General features: G+C 34.9%; 1 protein-coding gene across 6 annotated transcripts in view; it reads right to left on the reverse strand.

Moving 5' to 3' along the window:
• Positions 1 to 22,943, reverse strand: part of gbf1 (golgi brefeldin A resistant guanine nucleotide exchange factor 1) — a 103,019-nt gene that overhangs the window by 41,368 nt on the left and 38,708 nt on the right. For all 6 annotated transcript variants that reach the window (XM_051125537.1, XM_051125535.1, XM_051125533.1 and 3 more), the window contains exons 4-6: positions 10,274 to 10,405; positions 1,932 to 2,050; positions 59 to 167 (exon numbers count right to left, since the gene is read on the reverse strand). In XM_051125537.1, coding sequence (XP_050981494.1) covers positions 59 to 167; positions 1,932 to 2,050; positions 10,274 to 10,405 — 360 coding nt within the window. The remainder of the gene's footprint in view (positions 1 to 58; positions 168 to 1,931; positions 2,051 to 10,273; positions 10,406 to 22,943) is intronic.

Here is a 22,943-nt window from a genome sequence, read left to right on the forward strand (position 1 = left end):
AAGCAAAAAGAAATTGAAAAAAGACAATTTTTATAGTTTCCACTTAATTTTTACTTACCACTTAATCTCATTTCAAAGCATATACGGAAACAGGACTGCATGATCTCACAAACAGACTCATTGGTCAGATGGGCTCCAACTGGAGTCAGCAGCAAAGTCCTTAAAACCTGGAAATAATCATACAATTATTAATATAATAATAATAATATAAAATAAAACAAAATCTCATACTGAATCTTATCTGGATGGATGTCAGACTATCAGGTAGATCAGATTATCCGATACCCGTGATTCTTCATACAGCGTTTTTATACAGCGTAACTAGCATATATATATATATAATTGCAAGTTATAAAGGCAGAAGTGTGAGATATTGACTTTCTCAGAATTGCAAGTCATTAAGTTATTAAGTGAAATATAAATTGGATTTATAACTCAATTTATAATCTCACGACCCTGAGGAAAAAAAAGTCAGAATTGTGAGATATAAACATGCAACTGCGAGAAAAAAAAAAATTCACTATTTGGAGACAAAAGTCAGAATTTTTATCTTGTAATTCTGACTTTATTTCTCACAACTGTAAGCTTATATCACGCAATTTGGAGAAATAAAGTCTGAATTGCAAGATAAAAACTTGTAATTCTGACTTTTTTCTTGCAACTGTCAGTGAATATCATGCAATTCTGAGTTTTTATCTTGCATTTCTGACTTTTTATCTTGCATTTCTGACTTTATTTCTCACAAGTGTAAGTTTATATCACAATTTGGAAAAACAAATTAACTATTTCTCACAGCTGTGAGTTTATATCACGCAATTCATAGATAAAAGTCAGAATTGCGAGTTTTTAAATCATGCAATTCAGAGAAAAAAGTCAGAGTTGCACATTTATATCTTGCAATTCTGACTATTTCTCGCAATTGTGAGCGTAAATCATACAATTTTTAATCTGAATGGCGTGATATAAAGTCACAATTGTGAGAAATAGTCAGAACTGCAAGATAATATAATATAATATAATATAATATAATAGAATAGAATAGAATATCTCACAATTGTGACTTTATATCATGCAATTCAGATTAAAAAAAGACAGAATTGCATGTTTTTATCTTGCAATTCTGACCATTTCTCACAATTGTGAGTTTAAATCATGCAGTTAGGAGAAAAAAGTCAGAATTGCATGTTTATATCAAACAATTCAGAGAAAAAAAAAAAAGAATTGCAAATTACAAACTCTCCTTGCAAGGAAAAAAGTCAATTGCAAGACAAAAAAAAAAAATTTCACATCAAATTTTCACACAGATTTGTGAAATACAAAATCGTATTGTGAGAAAAGTCAGAATAGTGAGACCAACTTGCAATTGTGAAAAGAGTTTGGATTGTGCTAGTTTTTATCTTGCAGTTCTGACTTTATTTCTCACAACTGTGAGTTTATATCACGCGATTCAGAAGAATAAAGTCAGAATTTCGAGATACAAACTTGAAAAAAGTCAGAACTGCTAAACAAAAATTCGCAATTGTGGCTTTTTTCTCACAATGAGAGTTTACGTATCAATATAAATATAAAACATAAATATAAAAGTTAGAATTACGAGTTTGTATCATGCAATTCTGAGAAAAAAGTCAAAACTGTGTGATAAAGTTGCAATAACTTTTTTTTTTTTTAATGATTATTATTATTATTATTATTGTTATTATTTATTATTCATCAGCAGAAATGGGCTTCCATAGTTTTCAATACTATACTTCAACATTAAAAAAAAAAACCCTAACCCTAACCCTAACCCTAACTTACTAACCTCAAAATTAATGATTAATTATTTGAATTTATATTATTTATATTTTTTATGGTTTTATTACAAAAAAAAAAAATGAACCATTTGTTAGCACCACCACCCAACACGTAAAAGATCTGATTATGTGTGTTACCTGAAGGATTTTCATCAGAACCACCTCATCACTGGCGGGGTCGGTGCCCACGAATCTTGCGTGTGTGACTGCATCAGCCATGTTCTCGATGCCCTCCGCTGCCCCTTCATGATTGGCATCTGTGGAGGACAGGGACAGCGAAATTTAAAACAAACTAAAAATATCCTAATATATTCCCCCTCACTCTCTCATTAATGCTCCTGATTCTCAGCCAGATAAGTTGTGCGTGGGTCATAATGACATGGCCCTGGTTACATGATTAATCTTACACAATTAACCTGGTCACCGGTTCAACCCCCACATCGCTATCAACTGACCACAGTCCATGTGAAGAGCGCCGAACAGCCATCTGACATCTAATCACCAGATGTGTGCGCTTTTGTGGACGGCCTGGTAAATTGGCTGTCTAGGCAACGATGTTTTGAAACCCAAGCAGGGCCAGATAGCAGGCTGGAGCCAGGCTGCTTTTTCTTTCCCATCGCCTTTAAAGAGCATTTCATTAACTAATAAGCGCGGGCTGCCTGGGGAGGAGGCTGGGGCTGTGACTGCAGGTAAAGCCTTGACACAAGAGTGCATTCCACTTATTAGCAGGCAAATAACACACAGAAAGAGAGAGACTGAGACACAGGACAGCCTTTACTCTGAACTCTGAGCGAGACCCACATAGTTATTAAGGTCTGAGAAAAGGGTTCAGATGGCAAAACTCTTTAATAATTGCCCAGTGATTAAACAGGAGGCCAATATACTTGCGGAAGCCAGTAGACATCTGAGGATCATTTCTATCACTGTTATGCAAAATGTTGTCAGACAGTTGGGGTTGGACGTTTATTCCAATCACTTTATGCTTTACCGCCATGTGATAGTCAGAAGAGAGATGGAGGAGGAGCTTCTATGGTGTTGACATCCACTAAGCCCCGCCCCCTGTTACTGCTGAAGTAAACCAAAAGATGGAAGGGTGATTCTCACAAAACGGTATTTTCTGCAAGCTTATTTCAAGACAAACTTATTCCAAGATAAGTTAAGACACACACTATATATATATATATATATATATATATACTGGAAAAAACTTTCCAGAATTTATAGTATATAGCATGTTACAGAGCCCTGCACGGGAAAAAAAAGTAAATTGTGTTCATGATTTACTAATCCGTTCACTTGTTTTAAAAACAATCGTACCCTAAATGTGATAATTTGTTCTTCCTGTCCACACTCTCGTAAACCTGTTACTACGGTTATATGTTATGTTATAGGATATGATATATGCTGTTGTGTGTTATGTTGTTCTATGCTACATGCTATATGCTGTTACATGTTATGCTATGTTGATGTTGTGTTATGTTACGTTATATCTTGTGTTACATGTTATTCTATGTTATGTTATGCTGTGTTATGTGACGTTACACATTATGTTGTGGTACGTTACATTACATGTTATGTGACACTGACACGTTACGTTATGTGACATGTTTACATGTTATGCGACATGTTACTAGTTATGCGACACATTACAAGTGTTTTGTTGTTACGTGTTACACAATGTTATGTTGTTATATGTTATGTTACATGTGCTATGTTACATGTGTTGTGTTATAAATTACATGTGTTTTGTTCTGTGACGTTACATTATGCAACGTTACATATGCGACACGTTACAAGTGTTTTTTGTTACATGTGTTACATAACATGTTATGCTGTTATATATTATGTTACATGTGTTATGTTACATGTGTTTTGTTCTGGGACACGTTACATTATGCGACATGTTACAAGTGTTTTGTTACATGTTACACAACATGTTATGCTGTTATAGGTTATGTTACATGTGTTATGTTACATGTGTTGTGTGATGTGTTACATGTTTTTTGTTCTGTGACATGTTACATGTTATGCGTTACAAGTGTTTTGTTGTTTTTGTTGTTACACAACAGGTTACGCTGTTATATGTTATATTTCATGTTTTATGTTATGTAACATTACATGTGTTACATGTTACATGTGTTGTGATTTACTTTTTTCCTGCAAGTCATGTAGACAAGTCAAGTTCCGATACTGAATAGGACCGCACTGAAAACTCCTAAACCAACCACCTTGAGCTGATTGCTTATGCCTACTACAGTACACGGATCCATTCAGAATGATTTAACAGAGCAACAACACATGACCAACCAAAACATTATCCTGAATGTGTATGGAAACGTGAATGTACACATAATATGACAGTTTGCGTTTTTAAAGCGAAACATTTGAATAAATAATTTACTGAAAACATAATGCGAGTCTCTATTCTCTCTGCCATCTGTGATGTAATCAGCCTTGTTTTCTTTACATTAGTGCTGTTTTAACTTGGATCGTTTGAATGCTTTCGCTTCCTAGATCACTGGACTGAAAACTGTCCAGTTTAGCAACTTAAAATGATCTGACTGCAAACAGAGAACTGAAATCGGGTAAAAGGTTTAGAACAGAGATCAAAGCATTACGCCTCTCTTCTTTAACAAATGGCTGTTTATAGAGTTAAATAACTTGCTGACGTGGCGCAGTGACCGAGCAACTAAATTTGAGTTAAATTTTGTGAGCGAGTGCGAGTGAACCGAACAGCAATGAAGAGGCAGGCTCACAATAAACACGGGACCCCCTTCCAAACAGCCCATCTCCACGGAAACAAGAGCCACAGTCTATTCAGCACAACATCAGAAGTCATCTAAAATACTAATCCTCACTTGGCACGGTCTACACAGCCAAGCGGGAGAGTCATTGTTGAAATAACTGAAGTCTGGGTGGGGCTGGAGGGTCTTTGTGCATGTGTACGAGAGTATCAAAGAGGTTCAAACAGCTGTTGTGTACTAAAAGGTTAAGTAAAAGTACATTCAGACACCAGGGTGTCCCTTAAGCAAAAGAAATGCTCATCGCAGAAAAGGGTGCGTGTGTTAACCCCGAAACCAGGCGTGCATGGGTGCCCAAAAAAAAAAAAAAAAAAAAAGCATATGTCCAGTTCTCATGTGCATAAAATCTGTTTCAGGGCGTATCGTGTCGCAAATTATTTAACTTTTAGTAACTTTTTTTAAAACATGTCCCAACTTTCTAACTCAAAACTAGGTGGGATCTGGAAAGCACTTTACCAAACACTCCACGTACATCGGTGGGTGTGTGTGCTGGCTGCCTCTAGTTTTTAGAGGGATAAGTGGCTGTGTAAGTGAGCCTTCGGTTTGAGTACCGGCCTGGGAAAAAGAAGAGTGGGAAAGGGAGAGTGGGAAAAGTGGGATCTGGATATCTGTCAATACGGCCGTCCCCCCGAGCCCACCGACCTCAGGCCTGAGATTGAGGGGAATTAGTCCTCGCCAAACAAATTCGCGGTGTGTGTGTGTTTGGTGACAGTAAGACCCCCCAGTGTGCCGTAAGTGTACACCGTTAAGAGGGAACAGCAGGACAGGCCTGGTGCGTTTGACTGATAACAATCACATGTTGTGGCCCTTGGTGAGAAAAACTAAATTATTCTTTCACTTCTGTGGCACTCAGGTGTTCAGGTTTGCTTGTTTGGCCTAAACCAAAACTGCAACAAACATGTAGGGGAGCTGGTGACAACTTCAATGTGCTTATATGGGACAGATACTCTATGGGGACCAACAGAAATTGTACCAAAGATCACTGCATTTATGTGGCTGGCCAATAGATGGCAGTATTCTGTCTCTGTACTGTAATGGCAGTGAGTTGAACATTAGCTCTCCAAAGACACTACAGAAACCTCATGGGACTGGCAACGCACGTCCATCCACTGTAGAGGACATTTGGGTTTCGTCAAGACTATGCATGCAACTTCCCCAAATAAAAAAAATCCTGGTCTTCTTAGAGAAACCAAATGTTTAAGGGTTTGGACTTGCTAAATGATTTTCACATTTTGTCTTGAAAATAAACATCTGAGCAAACAATTAGGTTAGTTTTAAAAGTTGATTTGACAATACAAGTAAATAGTGTAAATATCAAAAAACTAAAATAAATACTACTACTAATAACAATACAATTCTTGTGAAAGGAGATATTGGACTTTCTGCAAAACACATTATTAAGACTTTGTATTTATTAATTACTACAAAAGTAATGTATTCATCGTTTATAATAATATACAAAACTGATACAATTGAGAACACACATTTTGTCTATATATATATATATATATATATATATATATATATATATATATATGGAAGAAATTATCACATTTATAATGACAGTGTTTAGGGAAAAAAAATAAATAAATAAATAAATAATAAAATTCACAGAGTCCCAATGTCCTCCACAGGTAACATATACTATTAAAATAATGATTCTAAAACAGTAACACATAAGTAAATACATAAGCTATCACTGTTCCTATTGTCATCATTATTAATATTATCGAGAACAACTATCATTATAAATATCAATTATATCATCAATGCATCAAGTATCAATGTGTCCGAATATGTATTAAATTAATCCAAACATGATAATTCTAATCTATTATTATGATTATTATTATAAATGATCAGAAACAAATAGATACATTTTCAATAATGCATTATTATTATTATTATGATTATTAATGAACAGACACATTTGTCAATAATGTATTATTATTATTGTTATTATTATTATAAATAAACAAATAGATACATTTGTCAATGTATGATTATTATTATTATCATTATGAATGAACAGAAATAGATACATTTGTCAATGAATTATTATTATTATTATTATTATTATTATCATCATAAATTAACATAAATAGATACATGTCAATAATGTATGACTATTATTATTATTATTCATTATTATTATTATAAATTAACAAATAGACATTTGCCGATAAAAATCCTCAAACTTTTTTTTTTTGTTTTTTTTTTTGTTTTTAAATATAGGAGTATAAGGTTGGTCTTCAGCATCTCATCCACAGATCTCTCACATCCACCTATCTGAAAGACCTGAAGAGTCAGTGATCAATTACAGTCTATAACCAACATCCAAAGTTAAGTGTCCTGTATCAGATGGAGTTGTGAATACATCAGAGCTGTTCATGTAAGACCTATAGCATGTGGCTGTACTGTATGTCTATGGAATGCTAATTGGGAGTAATGATAATGTCACTCTTCATGGCAGATTAGTGCAGTCTGAATGAGCATAACCCATCAGTCAGCACGCAGCCTCTCACATACCTAAAGGTCATTTAATCACACACTCATACGAGTGCATTAATATGTCACGCTCGTCAGGAGTGCTCACCTGGGATTAGCACAGCTCTGTGCGTGTGAGAGAGAGAAGGAAAATAAATGTGCGAGAAAGAGTGCTGAAGCTCTGCTAAGGGGGAAAAAAAAAAAAAAATGCTACATTCTGTATGTTAAAAAACAGACAGCACGATTACATGCTGCTTTGTGTTCCTTCAATTCAGTATTTGCCTAGCCTGAAAGAATAAAGCCAATAACGTCTCAAAAAAAGAAGAAGCTACATTTATAGAAGGTGTGCTGCTGCTAGTACTGTTTGAGAGCATGACTTCATTTGTACTCCAGGAAATGTTTGCATGTGTGACTACTATCCCTTATCCTACATGTAAAGAAGGCCAAGGTTTGGAGATCTACAGTGCAGGTTGCCATAGCAACCCTTCCTGAGCTTCCTGACGAGATGCTGGCATCATGGAGGATTAGGAACAATGGTGCATCTGGGGTGACAGCAGCTCTCAGGCTGTCAGGGATTCATTCATTTCATCTGTGTATCAATGGAAATCTATATGATTAACTTTTGGTGACACTGTAAGTTCAGCTTACCCATTTACTAATTTACATTATATTACATTATATTATATTATATTTCCATGTCACATATTCAAATTTAAACAGAAAAAATTATTTAGAATCTTCAATGTCTTGGTTTTTAAATTACAACTTGGCTTTTGTTTAAAATTTTTCAAAACCCTGAAAATTCTAAAATAGATTTTTATTCCCAGATTCAATGTTCAAAGTTAAAAAATCCAATCTACATCCCAGAAATCTGATTCTGCAACAAACTCTGCACTATAGTATGTTGTGGGTTTGAGCACCTTTAACATCTGTAAAAACCATTCTTCAGTTGTGCAAACCATTCAGCTGCTTGACATCTGCTGCATAGTATTTTTTTAAAAATTAGAAACGGCTTGTATCTTGAACAGGGTGCTGGTTTCACACTTTGGCAGCATCTGATCATATTTCCCTAAGAAGGAAGAGGACAGTCTGTGCTGATCACAACTGCTGCAAAACAAGCTCTCCTGCGTCAGTAAAAAAAACACAGTCCACCCATCAGGAAGAGTGACACTGGTCAACACAACTAAGACGTGCATTCAATAATGTTAAAATATGTTATTAACACTGACTAATGAGCTACTCAACGGAGATTTTATGACTAATGAGTTAAGGTGCAAAAAAACAAAACAAAACAAAAAACAAACAAACAACAAAAAAAAACAAGGGGAAAATGCATTCTACCAAAAATCCATTTTCCAAAACAAATAATGATTGTTAGTTTCTTCTTTCTGACCATTCACGTTTAAATTTGGTACATCATTAATGGTTATGATGCACATGAATGCACTGACAAGAATTGTCAATTTTTGAAGCCTGACAGCCCCTGGTCATCAACTAAATTTGTATTTTTAGGCTAACTATCAGTTTAAAATATCAACAGTAATCATTATTTGTGTTAATGTGCATCAATATTTTATGGAAGCCCGTTTCCACCACTGGATAAAAAATGTAAAAAAGATAATTGCGACTTTTTATTTCACAATTCTGACTTTTTCCTTATATATTGTCAGATATAAAAATCACAATTCTGGCTTTTTAAACACACAAATACAAGTTAAGTCAAAATTGTGAGATACAAACTGGCAAATGTTCTGAGAACATTTGTCTTTTTTCCCGGCAAAACTAGACTTTATGACTTGGAATTGCAAGGTTCAATCTCACAATTCTGAGAAAGTGTAATTTTCAAGGAAAAACATATCACACAATTTTTAGAAAAAAAGTCTGAATTGTGTGTTTTTAAATCCCACAATTCTGACTTTACAACTCACAATTGAGAAATAAAGCCTGAATATAATCACAATTCTGAGAAAAAAAAGTTTATATCTCACAATTCTGACTTTTTTCTCAGAATTGCGACTTTATTTCTTGCAATTTTGACTTTATATTACATAATTACAAGTTAAGTAAGAATTGTGAGAAATAAACTTGCAATTCTGAAAAAAAAGTCAGAATTGTAACTTTATTTCTCAGAATTGTGACTATATTCTGACTTTATTTCTATATTACTGTCTTTTTTTTGAGAGAAAGTCAGAATTGCAAGAAAAAAAATTCAGAACTGTGAGACATAAACTTGCATTTCCAAGAAAAAAAATTCTTTCTCAGAATTGTGACTATATTCTGACTTTATTTCTATATTACTATATTATGTCTTTTTTCCCCTCAAAACTGGACTTTATAACCCGCAATTGCAAGTTTATATTTCACAATTCTGAGAGAAAGTCATAATTGCAAAAAAAAGTCAGAATTGCAAGTTATCTCGCAATTCTGACTTTATAACTCCTAACAGCGAGACATAAACTCACGTTTGCAAAAAAAGGTCAAAACTGTAAGTTTTTTTTTTTATCTCGCATTTCTGACTATAACTCGCAATTGCGAATTTATATCACGTGAGTTTGAGAAAAAAGTCCGAATTGCAAGTTTATCTCGCAGTTCTGATTTTATTTCTCAGAATTGTGATTATATTCTGACTTTATTTCTATATTACTACATTGTCTTTTTTCTCTCAAAACTGGACTTTATAACTCGCAATTGCAAGTTTATATTTCACAATTCTGAGAGAAAGTCATAATTACAAGAAAAAAAGTCAGAATTGCGAATTATCATCTCGCAGTTCTGATTTTATAACTAAATGTGAACATTTTTACAAATTAAAATAACTGAAACATTTCTTATTAATTTTGAAAACAGCTGTGCTGCTTAATATTTTTTGTGGCAACCATGATACAAAGTTTAAAAATACCAGCATTTATTTAAAAAAAAAAAAAAACAGAAATCTTTTGTATTATGCATCGTTATGGAATAAAAGAAAATTATTTTAAAATCTTCCAAAAAATAAATAAATAAATAAAAAAATATATATATATTTTTTAAATATCTATGTATATATCCTACTGACCCCAAACTTCTGAACAATAGTGTAAAGTATATATTGTAAATGTATTCATAAACATGCTTAAATATATTTGCTTTGTTATCTGGTATTCTTTAATAATAAAGAACAGGCATTGTTTCTTAGGCATAATAAAAACATACCTATCAGGCCATATGACAAAAACTTGTTGACTGATGTGAGAGCAAGGCCTGTGATTGGTCCAGTTGTGTCCTCTGAGCGGACCACCTCCAGAAAAGGTCTAAGAAACACATTGGGTTCCACATCGGAAAGATCTGGAATGACAAAAAAAGAAGTCTCTAGGTCAGAGGAGGGCAATTCAACCTACTAACATTTACACATGACGAATGAAATACTAGTCAGTTACTATTTTCAGCTAGTAGGACAAATTATTCAATTGCTAAGAATAATTTCATGACAGTATACATGAACAATGATTTATGAGAGGTGAGTCACAACTGAAATCACAAACCTGTGCGCATACATGTGCAAAAGATACAACAGGGCAGAAAGGTAGAGCCAGGGAGCGGGTAAAGCGAGGGCTGTTTCTTATTCACCTTGGTAGAGCTGGGTATCTTATTACAACTCTGTTTCCAAAAGCTCTTGTTTAAAGCAGCTGTGTAGGATGTAGGATTTAGCATTAATGAAAATGACTGAACTGGCCGGGGCGGGAGGACTCCGCTGCGAGCCCGCTGAAGTAACAGCTGCTGGGAAAATTAAAGCCTCTCTCTCATCATTAGGGATGCAACGATACCGCTTTTTAGAAACAGAGTAAGAGTAGTACTTTTTTAGGCTTTCCCGTTATTGATACATGTATTTTTAGTAATGCTATCACACTACTGAAGTAAAGTGTGATTGATGATTTGTGGGTAGAATGCATAATATTTCCATGCATCAACACTCTTGTCACAGAGACGTTCTAGGTCACAGTCAACAGGAACGAACAATGAATAGTACACGCAAATAGTAAAATGCAAATAACAATTAGGATCACAAAACAAACAGTTTTGCAAACAGGAAGAAAAACACTTCTGGATCTGATGTTGTTGATGTCTCAAATTCTAACCTTTTGAATGAAGGTAAAGGTAAATGAAAATACATTCACAATTATATTAACTCCATAATGCCTACTGAATCATATTTGATACACATTTTTCTAAGATGATCAAAAATCAAGATGATCAAAACCTGTTGTACACAATCTTCTACATGCCTTCTGTTATCTGATTGATACTTCATGCTGTTTTAATACAATTGTAAAAATGTGCAACTTCAGTTTATGATTCATGTGTTTTGCTCTGAAATCTTTTTATCTTTTTTTTTTTTTTTTTTTTTTTTTTTTTACTTTTTAGGCGTGATTTCACAGACAGGGCTTAGACTAAGCCAGGATTAAAACATAGCTCAGTTACGACATTTAGATAATTTTTTATAAACATGCCTTGGAAAATAACATTACGGGTGTGCATCTAGAGACACAAAGACACTGATATATTTTAAGATCAGCCAGTGCAACTTTCTTTCAGTTAAAACAACCCAGACTTACATTTCAGGGATTAGGCTTAGGCCTTGTCTGTGAAACCAAGGGATAATATTATAATATTTCAAGATTAACATTTACTGGACTAAACCAACTTAAGTTTACTTGATTATCCATACATCTTTTTTTTTTTTTTTTTTTTTTTCTTTTTTTTTTTTTTAAATCATTTTAAAATGTACATACCAAATATGAACCATCCGGCTTCTGAGGAATGTTTATTAATTTATCTCTCATCATTATATTGCATTGTTATGCCCCCATAATAAAAAAGTACAGAGCTTTGGTCATAAACATATCATCTTACTAAGACATATAAATGGGAAAGAGTGCTAACTGATATTTATACATATTTCATGTAAGTAGTCTAATATACTGTAATAAGAATCTCTGTGGTTTGTTTTATTTATCATATTTGTGACCCTGGACCACAAATATAGTGTCAATTTTTTGAGATTTATACATCATCTGAAAGCTGAATAAATAAGCTACATTGGTGTATGGTTTGTTAGAATAGGACAAGATTTTGACAACTATTTGAAAATCCGGAATCTGAGGGTGCAAAAAAAATCAAAATATTGTGGGAAAAAAAAAAAAAAATGTATATGCATTGTCTTAGCAATGCATATTAATAATCAAAAATTAAGTTTTGATATAATTATGGTAGTAAATTTACAAGATATCTTAATGGAACATGATCTTTACTTAATACCCTAATGACTTATGACATAAAAATTTATCATTTTGACCCATACGTATTTTTGTCTATTGCTACAAATATACCTGTGCGACTTAAGACTGGTTTTGTGGTCCAGGGTCACATTTATGATTTTTATATCAGAAATTTGATCTACTAAAATTCTTATTGACTATATAAATGTTACTCGGCTACAAATTACAACAAACTGCTACAAGGGTTTTTTTTTTTTTTTTACATATATATACATATATACATATATACATATATACACATATACATATATACACATATATATATATATATATATATATATATATATATATATATATATATATATATATCATACTACAAAAGCCACAAATACAAGATTTATCAAATATGATACTCAAAAAACACATGAACAAAACAGATTTTGTTTAAAGGGTAAACAAACCGTTGCATATTTAAAAAGAATGTTGACTTTTCTGAGTATTATTTGTAACGTCAGACTTTACAGGGTTTAACACACTGAAAAAATATATATATACACACACTTGTAGGATTTACGTGATAAAATCTTCATAACAACTTGTACTAACACATTTTAGCAATTTTACTGCTACTGTTCTGTACAGTTTACCTGTCAGGTAAAATCTACTTTACTAAGTAAATTTAACAAAAACAAAACAAAAAAAAAAAACAAAAAACAAAAAACTACTTTAGCTTGGCTTGTAAAATTGTAATTTTTACTTTTACTTTTCAAAGCTTACTTGGCAATACTTTACTTAAAATAGCACTGAATTGAACCATGCTTTTAAAGTGTACGTGTTACTTAGAAAATAAAGTAAATAACACAACAGACATCATGTAGATACCACATCTACATGAGTAATGCGGCACTCATCCGAACACAGAGACATCATTTTTATTAGTGCAGGTCCACATGAAACAAAGACAAATTTTGCACTGATACCATTGTGTTTTGTGCAATGAATTATTGGCTATAGAGAGCATGAACAATCTTTTTTTTTTTTATTGTAGTACCAATAAACAACCTATAAAACATTACCTCCATATTGAATGCAACACACGCTAGCAAATTGGTTGTGCAGCCCTACTCGTACTAAAAGAGCATGCTTATATTGAGGTCAAAAAAAAAAAAAAAAGAAAGAAAGAAAATTCACGCATAGTGCGTCCCATACAGTAATTTCTGATGAGAACAACACAGGCCAAAAAAAAACTAAACGTCCAGTTGCACGATACAAATTTAGGCCTGGAGCGCTAAGTTTATTGATGAGCTTTTATAAGAAATAAGCCGAGCCCACCACACATAAAGCCTTAATCTAACAGAGCCAACAAAACACAGCTGCAGTCGAGGATGCAACATCCTTCATTATCTCCACCGAGCTCTTTATTTGTGGATGGGAAAGCACCCCGGGCCAATCCACCCGGGCGCGGGGAACAGCCCCTCTGAGAACGGCGGCGAGAGGGGGGCGAGGGTTACAAAACACAAACCAGGTAAAATAACAATGGAAAAATTAGTGGAGTCACGAAAACCTGCTGCGAGTGTCGAGCTGAGGCGCAGCTTGCCATAGCAATACTGGGCGGATTAGGGTTCCCCGAACAGCTACTTTGACGCAAAAAAACAACTCGTGACTTCAAAGCCCGAGTCGAGCCTCAGCCAATTTTACAGAGCGCACATATGACCGCCGAGTATTAGCTTGTGATATCTAATACGCCTGCGGCTTGTTTGGAGATAAAATATAAAATCATTTGAAAATTTCCACACTTTGTCTTATCCGCGGCCAGGTCGCTTCTAGACCCGCTTCCAAAAGCAAATCTTCTCTCGCGCACTTTCTTTGGGGAACTCGATGTTTTCTTTGTATTCTCGTGGGGGGAAAGCTCAGTAATGCTCCGTTCCTACAGTGCAAACTCTTTGACGGTGCTGCGGTATCTGATAACAAGGGTCTCAAGTGCTTACCACTTAACCCGAGTTCACCAATAGCAAAAGAAATCGCGGACGGCAGAAGAATAACAAAAGTTACTTTGAAATCAAGTCGAAGAAACGCTCGCGAAAACACAGGACAAAATATCTCCGACCGTTAACGCGTTTCATCAACCCCAGAAACTTTTCAAGGTGGGCTTAGACTATATTACTTTACAGTGGAAGAGGGAGTCTGGAGTGAAGTGGGGGCGATGAAGGGAGAGGGATCTCAAATGAATCTGTCAATAGAGGCTAATAAAGTCTTCATCAGAGGCGATCACCCCATAAGTGCCACCTTCACTGCAGCTAGTCTCTCAGATTGGAGAACTCAATTGTGTTGTATTGATCCGGCCGGCCATCGGCGGCCCGTCGTTCTGCCTCCCCCGACGTGCGGCAATCTTCTTAAATAAAGGCTAAATATGACTCGGTACTTCGGCGCAATCTCCGGGGCCACGCAGGGAAATAAAGAAATCGAGGTGGTGGACCATGATGGTGAGACAATCACACCGTAACCAGAGTGACCTCTGTGTGACATTGGCCAAAATAAAAAAGGGATTAAAGTCGGTCACCCATCCATGTATGCTCCGGCTAAGGGTTTTGAGTCTTCAAGTATGTGCGTGTCCTTGGAGAACAAGCTCAGAGAATTGAGCGACGGCACGGTACGGCTCCTAACAATCTCCCTTAAGATTCAATTGTGCCTGTACATAACTAGCAGAGGAACTCTTAGCAAAAGCAGACTATACATCTCATATCTTTCATGATATTTACTCCATTATGCACAAATACCCTATTTTCATTGCATTTCGAATTTTGGAAAACGCCAAGTTTTCCGTGGCATTGAAAATTGCGCAATCCGTTCTGTTGTGCTGCCTGTAGGTCTAAACTCTGATGAGTGGACTGAGTCTGGTTTAACAGTCGGCCTGTGCAGCCGACTGTGACTGGTACCTCTGCAAATAGCCCCGGACCCTCGGGCCCCTGGGAGCACCTAGAGGAGAAGATGCCGCCGCTACACATTACACATGCACATCAATTGGCACTGGTGCAGAAAGGGCTTAAAACAGAGCACAGTTTAAGCGGTTGAGGGTCTGAGCTATAAATGTTCGTAACAGCAGAGCAATGTCGAGAACAGCATTCAGAAAGCATAATAAAATGATGTTACACTGATTCAAACGCATCCTGAGGAGCAGCTAAAGCAAGTCTTTTAATGTCACCTTAAAAATAAATAAGAATGCAGTTACTCAAAACATACTGTACATTATTTAAGTTTTATTGTTTTAAAGTCGGCATGAAGTAGATCCTACTTAGGGCCCTATGATTTCCACGATCCAGTCATAAAACGGAATTTACAGTTTAACTCGAAATGTCGTGGAATTTGTCAAAGTTTGGATGAATTAATCAAAAGTAGCTTATTAAACTTAATCAAATCATGATATGGACTAATATTTGTAAATATTAAGCTGCAAAATGACTATTTTAATATTAATTCTGCATGTCAATGAATGGCGCAGACGCGTGGTTTTGTTTACTACTCGCACTGAAGCGCGCATGACGCAGTGATATTAGCGTCTGCCGTCTCACTAAATGAGGACATAAATACATGAACAATATCTCCAGAACTGCTCTGGGTCACTTTGTGACCATTTTACCATTTCACTTGAGTAAAACTATCGTCATTTCATATACACACAGAAATTTAAAAGTATTCACAGCAACCCGTCAAAATAAAAGTTTGGTTTAATGTGAAGACAATGTGGCAGGGATACATTACTACTGTTCAGCACAATGTGCGTAATACTACTACTACTAAAATTATTAAAACCTTATTTTAAAGGAGTAATCAAATATTTCTTCAATGTTTTAATTGTAGCAAATCCCCTTTCTTTGCCAAAAATTAAATTTGTTTAATTTTCATTCATTAAAAGGTAAATGCAATTAATGTTTTATGCCTTCATTTGATAACCATAAAAATGCAAATACAAAACATAATTTCTGAGAAAAATAAACATTTCACGAGGCTAATGTAAGAATAAATGAAACTTGTTTTTATGCATTCAAATAATGACATGCTAGAACACAGAATTTGGTAACAATAAAACATAAGGTAAGCAAAAATAAAACATTTTATAGGGCCCTAAACATGTCATTTGTGTTAAACTTTTAATAAACTGATGTTAAATCGTTTCAAGATTCATGATTTTAATTAATTAGACATGCTTTTTAAATAAAAAATTAAAATTAATTTAACCATTAAAAAGGACTGCAGAAAAGTTAAAACGGAGCAAAGAAAACAGAATCCACACAAATTAAAACAGGAAAAACTGAATTTAGAGGGGAAAAAAAAAAATTTCATAGGGCATGACTTATTGTGAACAATTCACCCGTGCAAGTTGTTTTTTCTTCTCTCCAATGTTTTGACCCTGTAAATACCAGATACCACTACCTTAAATCCACCCATGTGAGCTTGCGTTTATCTGCCTCCATTTTTGAGCGCAGTTCCCACATCTCAAAATCCATACACCCCATGTATAGAACCAAGTCCAGTCCTAAATTACTTATTTCAAATAATCTGTTACACTTGTATGTTCATCACAATACTAAGGAAAATATCTGTTGCTACTTCAGTTGTCACATTTAAGTCCTTTGCTTTAACTTTAAGACCCTTAGATATATGGAAGCCAGTTTCTGCCCCTAAATAAAAAATAAAAAAATAAAAAAAAGTGACTTTTTAATCTTACAATGACTTTTTTTCTTGCAATTAGTTTTTGTCTCACAGTTCTGACTTTATTTCTCAGAACTACAAGTTTCTCACAATACATAATAAAAATGAAACGAGTAAAATGATTTATCAAACTGTTACTGAGAAGAACAGAAGTATACAGAATAGCTGTTCCATAAACCAGTGAAATTTAGTTACATTATTTATTTTTAACTATTGTTTTTATTTAATATTTTTAAGGTATTAATCCATCAAGCTCCAAATAAAAAGTAGTAATACTCAAATCTTCATTTAATTAATGAATTCAAAAATAGGTTAAAATACAAGCCTTTTTTTTTTATTTCCAGCAAAAATAACTCTACTGTGACATTTGTGCAATGATATAAAATGCCTTAAAATTTAATACCATTAACATTATGGTCATACCTCCCACTCCTAAACAATATGCAGCATTTGTAGGTGATTACTTAGACTTTAAATATTCTTATGCTCTCAAAGGAATAAAAAGAAAACAGAATAGATTCAAAATGACCCAAATGATCCAGTATCCAGTTTCCTAAACTGTCTGAGATTTTCCCCCGTAGTAAATGTAACTAACGCACCACTGACAGATCACAATTCCGTAAGAGCCAAGTTACACCACACACACACACACACAAAAAAAAAAAAAAAAAAAAAAAAAAAAAAAAAAAAAAAAAAAGGAGGAGGCAATTTTCCACCAGTCTTTATAGACTAAAGTGTGTGTGTGTCTGCGTGTGTGTAGGACACAGCTATTCAGAGCAGCAAATGATCAGGCTACAGCAGCAGTAATACAAACAGTGGCTGACTCTCAGTACTAGACCTGCTGGGCCTTTGTGTTTGCTTAATTTAATCACAAAAGAATGAATAACTTAATTTGTCAGACTGCTATGTCACATATTTTAGCCAATCATACGGGCCAAGTGCCTTCTGTCAGGCTGAAACCAGCTATGCTTTTTGCTATACAGGAGTACAAGATGTATCAAACTTGTTCAACTGTTACTGAAGAGTACAAGAGTACACAGAAACATTTACACCCTGTGAATAAAAAAAGAATAAATGAATGTGCATCGAACCTTCCTAACCCACTCACTCCATACAGACAAGCGCCAATTGAGACTCAATTGAGACACAGTTCACAAGCTCACAGTGAAAATTACCTCCAAACAAAACGACCCTCAGCCCACAAGGGTTGCGAACGGGGGCGAGCAGGGGAGGTGGGGGGTGGAGCATCCCGTGACCAGGCCAGCAGCCCAAAACCAAACACTGATGGTTATTGATCTGCTAGTGGAATTAGAGCCGGGTCTTTCCAGCAGCCTGCTCTAATGCTGCGGGAGATGGGACGAACTAACAAGGCCAGCACGGCTAAAGCAAACCCAGGGAGACTTCTCATCTCAGGCCCCAACCACAGCCTGATCCATCTGCGGGGAGGAGTTTGACGCATGTCAACGCTCCTCTCGCCCGTCTGCTCTTTTCTCTCCTGCCTCTTGAAGAAAATTGGCACTTGTCGAAGAGGGCAATTAGGTTGTAACAATGTTATGGAACTCCATATGGTCGTTCAGTACAACCCACAGTGGTGTTTTATAAATGCGTCGAACAATGCTCGCCACAACCTAAACAGGCAATTTGAAAGCCCAAGAGAAATTAAAACTTTTCCGAGAGCTTCCAAAGTAACTCATTGATAATTTTTTTTTACCCTCACAGTGCGATAGCAAAGCTGTATTTTAGCATGAAGGGATGAAATTTATATTGCACAGGATGTCGAGGTACATCTGATTCTGCCATTTGGCCAAGAAAAAGAAAAACAGCTTTAAAACACATAAACTTAATAACCTTCCCAAAAAGCTCTGAAAAGTGAAAACCAACAAGAGCTCTTAAAAGCCAAAATCAAGTTGAATACTATCATTCAAAAGTTTGGTGTCAGCAATATATGTTTTCTTTTGAAGAACATTGAAAGTAATTCAAAAGTAATTCAAAAGTCAACAAAGAACATAAAAGGTGGTAGTAAAGACATTTATAATGTTACAAAAAGTTTCACAAAAATATTGTATTAAGTTTCCACAAAAAAAGGTTTTCTACATTGATAACAATAATAAATGTTTCTCAAGAACCAAATCGGCACTTAGTACACATCTAAAAAGTCCACCAGTGCTCTGTTTAACTAAAGGAATTTCCATATTAATTTTATTTTTCTATGTATTAAGAATTTTGCATATTGTATTTTAGGGTTGAAGGACAGATAATGTGTTGGCAGAAATTGAACAGTACCATTTTTCTACAGATTTTTAATATTTATTTCTATTTGCGACTGTAGATTTCAATTATAATATGTTTATACATAAAAAGGGCTGTTTTCTTGAGTTTTTTCTCCACTTGGGCAGCATATACATACACCAAAACTTAGAGTTTCATTCATATCTATATTCTGAAGGTTTTTACTGAAGGGTTTGTTCATTTCATTCACCTGGTTCAGTTTATCTATTCGCCTATGTAGATTTAACTTACAATACATATCTATTAATGCTGTTTACTCAAAATGAGTTTTTTCTCCACTTGAGCAGCACTTACATGCACAAAAACTTAGGGTTTTATTCCTATCTATAATCTGAAGCTTTTTACTGAAGGGTTTGTTCATATATCATTCACACTGATTTATACAACATTTTTTTCCTAAAAAAAAATGGTGAAAATGTATTTTTTTCTCTCTATTGACGATATTAATATTATTTCTGAAAAATTATTTGACGCTGAAGAGAGGTAATGGCTTCTAAACTCTAATAATATTTCACAATATTACTTTTACTTACTTATTTTTGATTAAATAAATGCAGCCTTGGTGAGCATAAGAGGATTTGAAAAGCATTAAAAAACATCACCAATCCCAAACTTTTTAACTGTAGTTTACGAACAAAAAGTAAAAAAGTGCAGATAACAGAAACAGTGGAAGAGAGAGGGTAGGCTGATATAAATAACATTAATTGTTGCAATGCATCAAGAGGCCTGTTCTTCAAGATCAAAGCTCTTAACTTTAGGTAAGCTAATGAGAAGCGGGTCTGGAGAAGTGGTATTACATTATACTACTACTGACCGGGAGCGCAGAGCACGAGGAGGAGCGTGTTTTTTATGTGAGGAATGAGAAAGTGACAGCACAGCACTATCTTCACTCCACAAAGATAAACAACTAGCCTGTTTAGCTAGCCCTCTCCCCTAATCCCAGCCTTTTCTGCTCTCTCCTCCACCTCATCACTCTCTCCTGCACTCGAGGGGTGGCCAGGGCTTTGTTTGCTGCACCTTGAGGCCGATATTAAAAAAAAAAAAAAAAAAAAGTGCAGAAGAGATTTTGAGTGACAAAAGCAAACAAATAAACAGCAGAGCTAAGGGCGAACTTTGACCTAGGGGGCTTTGTTCAAATCACCCTCTAGTCATTCTGAGTAGATTCAAACGCTGTTAGTTTTGACAGAGGTGAAACGCTGCTAGTGTGAGAATGAACTCTACTTTGAGGAGGGAAAACACAAAGCGGGAAGAAGGGAGAGATAAAGAACTTAAAGGTGCTGTATATAAATCTAAGCATGTTGTTTTTTTTTTTTTTAAGAATGACATCTAGACAAAACTAGACGTACTGAAAACCATCAGAAGCTATAGCTTAAGTCTTTTTTGAAGAAGAAGAAATGTATACTTTTATTCAAAAAGGATGCATTAAAGTGATCAAAAGAGACAAAATTTTTTTAACATTTATAATAAGAAATATTTCTTGAGCTTCAAATGGGCACATTAGAGTGATTTCTCAAGCATCTTGATTCTTAGTAATGATGCTGAAAATTCAGCTTTGCATCAGGAATAAACTACATTTAAAAAAAATGAAACAGAAAACAGCTTTCACAATTTTATACTGTATTTTGATCAAATAAATGCAGCATTGGTGAGCATTTCTGATTTTGTGTAAACTGATAAATATTCAGATTATGTTAACTAATAATTATATTAATCAAATTAATAATATTAATAATCTTTTTGGTGACATTTACAAAACTTGTCAAATAAGCAGACTGTGGATGTCACATGTCATTATTAAATACTGTATTATATTGCATTATAACAATTTTAACAAAACATTTAATTTATAACATTTAATCTATTCCTTGATATAATATTTCTTATGAATCAGTACAAAACAAGTTGTTTATTAAGAACTTTTTGGGAAACAACAAGAGGGCCTCAGTCCAAACATGATGCATTCACAAACCATGACTTCATTAGTGCGCATTCCCTGCCTAGCCTGCACCTGTTATCCTGCAAATAAAATGTATTTTTTATGCTGCATACTTTGAACAGAGGCCACATTATTCCGGCTGACCACAGAACGGAGTGGAGCCGGGCAGCGAAGAGCAGGCCGAAGCATACAGTAATGTGTTTCACAGCTTGCTGTCTGCTCATGATGGATGGACTTGTGCTCCAAAATACTTTACGCTCAATCACCTTATAAATAACGGATGTTTTATCATGCTGAATTAAAACATTTGAGAGATGGCAAGCATACGGATTCCAGTTCCGCCGTGTGTGCGTGTGTCTCCGCCGAGCGCTTCCTGAGGAATGTGTTGCTGAAGGTTACTTCCTGGGCTCCATAAGTCTGCGGTGGGAAGTCTTCAGGAAGTATCCCAGTAGCGTTCAGAGTTGATTTACTGCGTAACACGGTGGCGGAATGATGTGGCCATCACAATGTGGGGAGAGTTTCAATTGTGATACATCGCTAATCATGCAAAGCTGCTACAAATTTTACAATGCCACTTGCCTGATGTATTTAGATATGGAGATTTTTTTAAGCTGATGCAATTCAGTGCAGTAGAGTTCACATTTGGAAACATCCAAGTTTGTTGCTCTTACTAGGAATATCACTTTATAAACCAACAGGACTCCAAACAAAACAAATCCATATAAATATCACTTTGTTTTCCGTGGTTGAACTGTGGTTCAGTAAGGGAGCCAGCTGTGAATAAATATAAAAGTGAATATTTTTCACTGACTCAAACAAACTAATGCATAAGATGCAGTTCTTCATGAATCAGATATTACAGCTCATGCTGTGTTTGTTGTTGAGTTCACTACAATGCTTGGTGAAACCTCATTTGTTTTAACAAATTTTAGTCAACATTTTAGCCGACAACTGTAGAGTGTGTGTGTGTGTGTGTACTGTATATATTCTTACTGGTCCTCAAATTTGATTGGCTGAGAGGAGTGCAATATTCTAGTCATATCAGAACTCCAACCATTTCAACGTTTGTATCACTCCATTTGCAGTATTTCTCACAGTGAGCGTCATGGCTGACACCCAAATTCACGGTAATTTTATAAATAATACTGTTTTTGTGTCACGGAAAGTAGTTTAAGACTTTTTGGTGAGAATGTACTTGTTTAGACTTCAAAATATGTGGTTTGTTAATAAAGAAATGAGCTCCATGGTGTCAATGTCTGTTTAGCGCTCATGAACCTGCCAGGAGCAGCCTCACCTCAGCCAGATCTTCTGGAATTTGTCACTGGCTCTATAGTGGTTAAACATGAGATATAAATAGTTTGGGGTAAATCTAATGGCAATCTTTGGTCCCATTAATCTATTATCTGTTCCAGAGCAAATATTTTGGGCTGAGGTCAAAATCTTATCATGTTATCTTTTATGTAAATCTAACATATCAGAGTGCTGCCTTTGTACTTTTGACTTAACAGATGAAAGGATAGTACAACCAAGATATCGCTTTCCTCAGGGGATATTAAAACTGATGTTTTATGGTGAATATGAGATTGAGCTGAAGAATGAATGGCTGTATCAAATGCAGGTAATCACACTCGCTCAGTCCATCTCTCTCATTATACTCTACAAAATACAGTGA

Source organism: Labeo rohita, chromosome 13 (assembly GCF_022985175.1).
Source record: "Labeo rohita strain BAU-BD-2019 chromosome 13, IGBB_LRoh.1.0, whole genome shotgun sequence".
Lineage (NCBI taxonomy): Eukaryota > Metazoa > Chordata > Actinopteri > Cypriniformes > Cyprinidae > Labeo > Labeo rohita.